This window comes from Scylla paramamosain, chromosome 5 (genome assembly GCF_035594125.1).
Source record: "Scylla paramamosain isolate STU-SP2022 chromosome 5, ASM3559412v1, whole genome shotgun sequence".
NCBI lineage: Eukaryota > Metazoa > Arthropoda > Malacostraca > Decapoda > Portunidae > Scylla > Scylla paramamosain.
In genome coordinates, this window is record NC_087155.1 from 36,415,301 (window position 1) to 36,425,055 (window position 9,755).

The 9,755-nt window shown below is 40.6% G+C and overlaps 1 protein-coding gene across 11 annotated transcripts in view; it reads right to left on the reverse strand.

The window, feature by feature from the left end:
• Window positions 1-9,755, reverse strand: part of LOC135100911 (conserved oligomeric Golgi complex subunit 6-like) — a 71,508-nt gene that overhangs the window by 2,452 nt on the left and 59,301 nt on the right. For 6 of the 11 annotated variants that reach the window (XM_064004477.1, XM_064004482.1, XM_064004474.1 and 3 more), the window contains 12 exons: window positions 9,370-9,539; window positions 8,901-9,132; window positions 8,575-8,753; window positions 8,046-8,134; window positions 7,612-7,756; window positions 6,936-7,097; window positions 6,445-6,610; window positions 5,590-5,870; window positions 3,512-3,654; window positions 2,059-2,385; window positions 1,091-1,204; window positions 410-545 (listed from right to left, as the gene is read on the reverse strand). In XM_064004477.1, coding sequence (XP_063860547.1) covers window positions 8,901-9,132; window positions 9,370-9,539 — 402 coding nt within the window. In that variant the 3' untranslated portion in view covers window positions 410-545; window positions 1,091-1,204; window positions 2,059-2,385; ... (5 more) ...; window positions 8,046-8,134; window positions 8,575-8,753. Of the gene's footprint in view, window positions 1-409; window positions 546-1,061; window positions 1,205-2,058; window positions 2,386-3,511; window positions 3,655-5,589; window positions 5,871-6,444; window positions 6,611-6,935; window positions 7,098-7,611; window positions 7,757-8,045; window positions 8,135-8,574; window positions 8,754-8,900; window positions 9,133-9,369; window positions 9,540-9,755 lie in introns of those variants that run through there. The other 5 variants (XM_064004476.1, XM_064004483.1, XM_064004478.1 and 2 more) reach the window with 5 other exon arrangements.

The following is a 9,755-nucleotide window of genomic DNA, read 5'->3' on the forward strand; positions in this document are numbered from 1 at the left end:
ACCACTTATAGTTTGATATGGGTATCATCTTAACTAACTGGTACAAGCTTAAATAAGAATGCAACTACAGAAATTTGGGGTTATCTTACACACATGATATAAAACTAAAAAGGATAGAAATTGCATAACAACAAAAGTAATGTCACTGCACAAAACTGGGCATACCAGTCTCCATAATAAATAAACACCAAAATGACAAGAGAAATTTTCATACATTATCTTCTTTAATCTACTACTACCATAACAAAGGCATCAGGAACATTAACATGAAATCCTGCACAACAAAAGAAGACAAGCATTGCAGCAGTTCCTTGGGCCCTAAAAGAAACTAAACTGTACTGCAATGGTATCAATCCAATCACAAACAGATATCATGGCATCAATGTAGCCAAGAGGCATCAACACTCACCTGAGAGATGGGGCAGTGCCAGTGGTAGTCTCTGAAGAGTGGAGGCGCAAGGTGGACAGAAGCTCAGACTCAGTTTCCTTCACATCCCCACCAAGACTTTTAGCCACTTCTTTGGTTGCTAAAACAAGCTCAGGTTCTGAAAAATTGAGCCCAGATGTCATTATTACTAAAAAAATAGCAGCACACCACTACAACAAATGGTTCTAATCAAATCTTATATTACAGCCTACAATTTTATGATTTCAAACAAGAAAGCTCAAAGTTCCTTAGAACTAGTACAGCATGTTAACACTTCTTTGTTTGTAAGCACAGCATCCACTGCATCTTACTTGTAGATAGTAGTTTTTATTTGTTTACTTCTGTCAACAAATGTAATGCAGCAACCTATTAATAAAACTAATAGCTAAAACAAACTATAATAAACATCACACCTGTACCATGGTGAAAGAATAATGTACATGTCTCTAAACACCACCCACTACTTATCACCATGTTTTTTAAATGTCACATGTTTAAGTGTCTAGACCTAAACTAAGACCTAAACTTGTACCAGTTTTGTGTCATAAACAGACATTGACTAAAAATAGATGTTACCTATTGCAGCATCCAAAAATTAACAATATGAATGACAATTAGGTAATAAGAAACCTACAGTAATGAGGGTACAAGTACAGTCCTCACCAAGGTCAGGCTCTGATACCGGGGATAATTTGCCTTTTCCTGCAGTTTTGGTCTTCTTCCGAGCTTTGGGACGTGACAGCTGCACTTGAGGCTCCACAGGAATGTGGGGTCAGTCTGGAGATTAGGGGACTTTCAATATGATACAAAGATTTTGTACTATTTAAAATGACCACCTGGTGCACCCATCATTCTACAATACTAATAAAACATGAACATACATATTTATATTTGTGAATATTATAAAAACATAACAAGAGACTAGGTTATCAATGCCATCCAGCACTGGCATGTATAGTATTTATTATGTACTAATTACCACATAATGCAAAGTGGAACTTATCAAGCAAAATCTATTAGCAGAATTTACTGTAAGCAGGACTTCAGGAATAGTACTCTCATTGACTTATAATAACAGATTCAGATGTAGAAGATGGTGCAGCAACCACAAGTGGATGATGTAGAAATTACCCATCTGAGAGGAGAATAAAAAACCTTTTTTTGAATGATGCAGCATGAAATCTTATGCAAATTGAGCGAACTATGGAGTGGTGGAATGAATGAAAAAATGCACCAAAGTAATCTGGCCAAATAAAAAAGATAAGGCACTATTTAAGTTTTAGAAGAGAGGTATATATATACATAAGTAAAATTCCAAGGTCACAGTAGGAGATGGAAGCCACTTGGAAGATGGATGGAGGTAAAGGAGTGCATGCAAAAGTAGTGCAAGGATAATAAGAAGAGTGAGTGAGCAGGCAAGGAAATAAATGTTTGGATTCATAGAAATGGAAACTTTCTCATCATGACCACCTCCTTAGGCCATTCCCTGAGGATGCTAGGCAGTAGATGGCAGATAAAGAGATGAATAAATGCAATGTATTCAATCTAATCAAAATCAACAAGAGGCTTTAATGTCAGTTCTGAAAGGTAAATCACCACAATCTATGTAAACATAGATGTAGTGTTCTCACACTAGCCAAAGATGAAAGAAGATCATGTAGTTTCTTGTGGCTAGATGTCTTCTTGTCTTGTTTCTCTGCAGCAGCTTTCTCTTTTACACTGGACTCATGTTTTAAGACATGTGAGTGAGACTCTCCAGTCTTCTTTCCCTCTGTCCCCTGAAGTGGCTTATGGTCTTCTATCTGGGTTTCCAGATTCTGAGATTTAATTGATTTTTCTTTAGTTTCACCATTCTTGACAGTGGCAGCAGGTCTGGCATCACCACCACCATGCTCACACAATCTTCTGGTGGCTTTCGGCAAAGTGGTCGAGTTGGGCATGCTGGTTGTGCCGCTAACCTGGAGAACCAAATAAAAAAAAAATAATGCTCTTCTTTGTCAGTCCAATAAAAATATATATACATGTAGTGTCCTGGGAGGAAAGTCATATATTCTAAGAAATGAAAGATCAAGTCATTTTTAATTGGGAATATTCTATGGTGAAATGTTTTTAAAGCCATGGTTCAGAAGTTACAGGACATTTAAATATGCATGCACATCAGTGGCAAGTGGCCGCAATGTCCTGCAACATCCAGGCGGTCGCTGTGACATTCGTTATATTTTAGTTATTATTTGCCATAACAAGACACTGCATTATTGAATTCAGTTATATCTTTATTTTATGAAAACCTTGTTGTGTAATCAAGTAACATCCTCATGATGATGCCAACACCCACCACTGCTACCCTCTCCTCCCCTCACTCCCCCCACTTACCACTTGTACCACATTCATATCAAAATGTCCTGTAGCTTCTAAACCATGGTGTTATCTATTTCTTTTCTGGTAGTTTTTTGGCCTATTTTGAATTACTCTGCATGCTTTTCCAGCAAATCATTAGTTTTTTTTTTTTTTTTTACCCCTGACGCCCCATCCCTTCAAAGACTAATGATTTGCAATAAAAACAAAAAGTAGATTAATACAAAACAGACTGAAGTCCACCAGAAAGAAAATAGTTCCATCTTCACAAATAGCAGCAGTAACATTCACTCGCAATGTACCCCCCCTCCCCTCGAGGGCTCGCCCGTGGCCGCCAGTCAGCAGTCACAAATCACCAGCTTCTCTGACCCAATGAAATTAATCTAAACTAAACCAATCTAACCTAACCAGGCTAATCTAACCTAGCCTAGCCTGACGTAACTGGCAAGGCGAAGCACCCCAGTTGGAGTAGGTAAGTTAGGTTAGACTAGAGGTTTCCCCAGTTTTCGAAACATGGCGTTTCGTCCTTAAACTTTTCATGAATGTACAAATTTGGCCTAATTTGGCTTCCCCTACCCTAGAACCCCGCTTTCCCACCAGGTCCCCAAGCTTGCTTACGGAATTTGGGGGAAGGAAGGAAGGAAGGATGGGGGAATGGACCTATTACAAAAAAATAACCAAACTCAACACAATATAAAAACAAAAGTAAGAAAAGCAAACATGACAAACCTACAAACTGGCAGCAATGCTTGGATGAAAGACGAACGGAGCAAGACAGCCATGATCTTGATTTTGATCTCGATGATCTTGATCTTCATTTTAATGTTACAGATGGCTCGGGACTGCTCCTGGTCCAGGAGTATCGGCAACTCCTGTAGGAAAAAAAAAAAAAAAAGAAAAACGGCAAACAGAAAACAGACACCATCCTTCACACCACTAATTCCTATATTTAATACACCACATCTTTTCCAGGAACTCCTTCACTGCCTCAATCATCCTTTCATTCGTCTCCCCACACATCCCCAGCAGCAACACCATCCAATCCATTCCTTTCCTGTCTTCACTCTGACCTTCCCCAGCTCCCTCTGCACCACTTGCATCATCTCATTTCTGTCTCTGGCATACTTCACACACTCCAGCACCATATGCTCCACCGTCTCATCCTCTCCAATGTCACACATCCGGTATACTTTGCTGCAGAACTCAGACCATCTTTAACACCTTGCATTCACACAATACACTGTGCCCTAGCTCGGAAGAAATCATCACCCAGGCTTCCCTTATACCACTTTTCATACATTGGGGCCTCTTTCTCTTTTTACCACTCTGAATATTCTTTTGTTCCATTTTATTCTTCTATTCACTCAGTCCCACAAGTTTCACTACTCTGTCTCACTTTTCCACTTCCTTCCTTCCACATCCATGTCATTCACAAACTCATCAAGCATCTCTCACCATTCTCATGCATCCGCTCACCTAAAATACCTACGTGTGTATTCATGTCTCCCATAATCATTACTCTCTCCTTTCACTTTCTTATGATCTTCCTCAATATTCCATACTTCCTGCTGTTCTCTCTTGCTGCTCTCTCCCCCTCAACTGTCATGCACACCACAATCACCACCAGTGTTTCACACTTCCCATGCTCACCTGTGCACTCTACCTTTGCTGCTAAAATTTCCTCACTCATGGCACAGTTTCCTATATCTAACTGTTCTATTCTGAAGTTCTTTTCCTTCCTATACAAAAAAAAAAAAAAGGTTACTCCTCCTCCTACCCTATCTTGAACTTTCTGTCCCTTTCCAATCATCACATACTTACTACCATCCAATTTCACATCATCTTTCAAGTGTGTCTCGGTCATTCTATGTTGAAATGCCATTCATTCAGTTCCTTACACACATCCTCAAATTTCCCAATGCCCTATCCTTGCACATTCACGCATCCAGACTTCATGCCTTTTCTTGCATTCCTTGCATTCTCAGTCATTCTTCACGTCATTTCCACACGGTACACCATCCTTGCCTTCACACTTCACACTTCACACTTCACAGTCTCACTCCCATCCTTGTGTTGCCATCCACATTAAAGGGCTTAAAACCTCTTGCCTGAGTTAGAATATTGCACCAAGGCAGTGCACACACATCATGATCTCCAAAAATGGAGTATCACAGAAAGTGATAGGTTTGCCCAAAATTGCTTGAGTTACCCTCTTTAAAGACTTATACCTCAGTCTAGTGTCCACCAGTACTCATACTTCCATCACCATAAACCATACTTAACATGCAACACAACCTTACCTTTCTTCCTTAGCTTCAGTAATACAATGTGTGGGTTTTAATGATAATAATACTTTACATTCACTCTTAACTATGCAAGTATTTATTAACACTAATTCAGGAAGTTTCTCTCAACAGTTTCTCTTTGATAACTTGCAGTGCATCATAGATACAAACTTCATAAATGGTTAACTTTTATTGATAATCTTAAGAGAAAGAAACAAGTCAAAGCAAAGCAAATAGGTTGTGTAAACATTTCATATAAATACTCCCAATGGAACTGCCATCAAACAAACAGAAATAGAGATACACACATATATAAGAGATTTCACAATAAAATCTATCAAAATCTAAACCAACATATCTTTAAACTACATCAAGTAGAAGAAGAAATATATTCAAGAACAAGACCAAAGACTGACCCAACTAATGTTACTCTCACCACACACACACACACACACACACACACACACACACACACAAAAAAAAAAAAAAAAAAAAAATGCATTCTGTCACTCTACCACTCACAGGACAAAACCTTCAACAAATCAACAACAGTGACCCAGCCAAGAGCATTCCTGCTAGGAGAGGAGGGTTTTCACAGTCTCAGGGTCACTGGGCAGGAGGGAACTGGGGTCTGTGTAGCCATGGGTTGGGTTATGGACTATATCATGCAGCTGCTTGTAAACTGTGCACACTGCCTCTGCTGTGCGCTGTTGCAGGGACCGTCTGAAGGAAGAGGAGAGCAGCAGCCTGGTGTGGGGCAGCATGAGATGGTCAGGGGCAGCCAGGAACCCATCCAGCTTGGTCTAGGATGAGGAGCATATGTATTTTAGGGATGTGAAGTCTTCAAGGTGTGCTGCTGTTCACTCTTAAGTTAAGTGAATGTGTTTAATATTTCCTTATACTCTTATGAACAACACAAGAAAGGCAACCATACTTTGTTACATGACACTTTTATAATTATTACTTATAAATATATCATAACACCTGAAAAAAAGTATATTTCTATATGACTAAAAGTATGCAGTTATAGAAATTTGGATTACAATGTTAAAAAATTAGAATACAAATTTCTACAGACAACTTACAAGCAAAAACCAACTTTAGAAGTGTAGCATTTTGGAATATATAATGTATAGTTTTGAGAATGGTAAGATTTAATGTATGAACAAAAATACTCCATAAGTGGTAATTTTCATAAGTGCAGCATACAGCTATAGTCAGACCAGCAACTATGGCTGAATTCAATGCTTTATGGTGAATGTGCTCAATGGGAAAGAGCATAAGTTAAAGTACAGCATGACATCAGATAGGGAGGAACCATTCTGCCCAGGTTAGCCATGTTGCCTATAGTCAATATTAACATGCAGAGAGTGTTACCATGAATGCCTGTATGGCCAAAGGCTGACACGATGGGTGCTGGGAGAGAGGTGTGGTGGGAGGGTTGGTGATCAGTGGGTACATGGTGGCCACTCCCATGCTATGACACACACACCCCATTGATCTGCTCCTGGCTCAGTGTGTCCAGCTGGGCGTCAATCTGTCCCTGGAGGGGAAAGACACATCTTCTGTATTAGATGAGGAAAGCTGGGGAGAGAACTTGAGTAGAGCTTTAAAAGCAGCAATGGAATAAGAATATAAGGGAAGCTGCAAGAAGCCATCAGACCTACACGTGGTATAGTTTTCAACATATGTGTATGTCACCATGAAACATAACATTTTACTACACAAAGCTGAAAACTAACAAGTAACATGCATAAAAGGATCACAATAAGGCAGGCAGTCACTTCATGAAGTCACTGAGATATTCACAAGGTAAACTATAATCAAGTTATTCATAAGAAGGTGAGGAATGAAAGGTGATGTTTTACCTGGATCATCTCTAGTTTATCCCCAGTGGTGTGGAGGAGGGAAAGTGTAGAGTGCAGCTGGTGGAAGCAGTTGAGCAGATACACAGCAGACTCCACTGCACCCAGTCCAGTTGCACTCTCACTTATCGCATTCATCAGAGGATCCACCACACAACTCACAATCTGCCAAAGGATACAAGACAATGAGGTAATGGATAGAACACTTAAATTTGCCATCTATTTTCAAAACCTGTCTTTTCCTCTTTCTGTTTTCTCTTCTCCTTGTCCTTCACCTCCACAATTCCACAATTCTCCCTCATGCTGCAGTGTAAGTGGTCCTATTGATGCAATAAAGGCTTGCTGCTGCTGCTGCTGCTCTTTGGTAAATGACAATCAAGCAGTCAGTCGGTAAGCACATCACCTCTTGTCTTACACACCAGTCTCTTTGGTAAACATGTGAAGCAGCATTTTTCCTTCACTACATGCAAAATAACTATGAAAAAAAATAAATAAATAAAATAAAAAATAAAAAATAAAAAACTGAATTGTCTCATGAAAAAAATAGTACAAAAAAGTTGTGGAAGTGCATTGAGATCTCACACTTGAGAGAAAAATGCAGAAAGTACATCAATAAATAAACAACAGAGAAATCAACCCTTCATACATCCCTCTGTCTCTCCATCCATGGCTCCCTCACCTGCTTACAATCATGGTGTGCGTCGTCAGCCACAGTGGCGGCAGTAACCACCTCAGTGAGCAGACTCAGGGTGCGTGCCACTCCAGGTGTGGGTGCCAGTGTCTCTCCTGGCGGCTCTATCCTCTCACTCACTCACATGGCTCAACTGGTGGCACCAAAAGACAGGTAATCAAACTTGAATGACTATAAGATTCTGGCTCAGTTTTGACAAGAGAGTGATAACCCTTCAAATGACTAAGATTCTGGCTCAGTTGTAACAAGAGGTGGTGATCACCCTTTCAAGTAATTAAAATTCTGGATCAACTTCAACAGATGGTAATCAGCTTTCAACAACAAAGATTTTGGCTAAATATTTCATATAGTGTTACTTCAACATATGTTATTATACTCTACTCAAGTGACAGTGATGTTACAAAAGATGTCGTGGTTCTCACTTGACTCTGCAGTCCTGATATAAAAACATCTTGTAGCTTAGCTGGTGGAGTTCATCAAGAGTGGCCACCAGCAGTCCTGCATCAGTCACCTGCAGGGATGAGATGAACATTAAAAGGAAGCAGAAACATGAGCTGAATATCAACAGAATGCTGAAAAGGAAGCATGGTGACACAAGTGGTAGAAGAGAACTGAAGGAGAGCAGGAGGTGACTGAGTGAACAACACAGGGAGGATTAAATGGTATACTTAAGAATGCTTATTTTAAAGTCTATCTATTATATCCCCATTAAAGCAGGGTAGCTGACACACGGCCCCTACAACATATAACATCTTGTCTCATCCTAGGAATAAACGATACAAAGGAGAAGGTACCCAGTGCTCTTACTCCCCCTTTTTAGTAACTTTTTACAAGCATGCAAGGAATGACATGGCAATAATATCAAATCTAGCTACAGAGTTACACCCAAGCCATGTTCATCTTAAAATAAGGATAGAAAAACAGGAATAACTGACCAGCTAAGCCATGTACCTGCAAAATAGTGTTGTGATAGAATCTGAGGAGGTTGCTTATCTTGTACAACATGACGGGTTTCTTGCCTCCCTCCCGACGCTGGTCTGTCACAATCGTCTGCTCAATTCTGGTTCTGGGAGGACAGCAAACACTCTCCGATACGCTAGCCACAGTACTCCTTGTCTGCTCTGTTGGGTCTGAAGGGAGTCAGTGTCAGTTGATGGTATAATGGCTGGTATTCAGGGTACTGTTTGTTCTTTGGATCTGAAGGCGGAGTCAGTGTTAGTTGCTGGTTTGAAGGCCTGCTATTCAATTACAAATATACACTCTATCCTTCAGCTTACCTAGATTGGAGCACTTGACAAAAAGTGATTGGGCCGCCTCACGTTCAGAAGGGAGGGCCTGATGCACCCATGCCAGTATGTCCCCCCCCTGTAGTGCAGGGGGGGGGTGTCATGTGCCTGCAGCTGTATGGGTCGTGGTGCTCCTCCAGGTTCTCCTATGGTGAGAGCATCCAGGTAGCCCCTCACCAGCCATCCTCGTCTCACCGCCACCACCCACTCCTCCACCACCAGGCTGGAAGGAAGATGCATTTAAGGTTTGTACGGAGGGAAAGTAAGGATAGGAATAAGACAAAGTAATACAAAGGAATACAAAGGAAAGAACAGACAGCAACAGCCCTACTGGGCCTAACGAGGCTGTCTGTGTGTGACAAGAGGAGAATTTGAGGAGGAATTGAGGATCAGAGCATGCAAAGACAAGAATAAGAGAAAGACACAGTACTGAAGTGTGTAATAAAGGAAACATGCTCACTTGAAAAGCACTGGTCTCTCCTGCAGAGCTGCTAAGGCTTGTGTGAGCAAAGGTGAGGGGTCTGGGGAGCAACACTGCCCCTGACACCAGCGGTACAGCCTCTCCAGACCTGCTTCACGGCACACGTTCATTTGCTCCACCACGTCCAAGGCAGTGTTTTGGTGGCCCGTCTGTGGGAAAAAAAGTGCACTTGTTATTACTGAAGTTAAAAGAGGTTCTTCATCCAGTAAATTTTAAACAGCAAAGGTCTAAGTATACTGGCATCTGATCTACATTACTTTTGATAGGCTCTAGTAAAAGAATTACATACCATCAGAGAAGAAATACACCTATAATAACTATATAATCATTGCTAAGGCTTTTGAACACAATCCTCATAGAAGAAT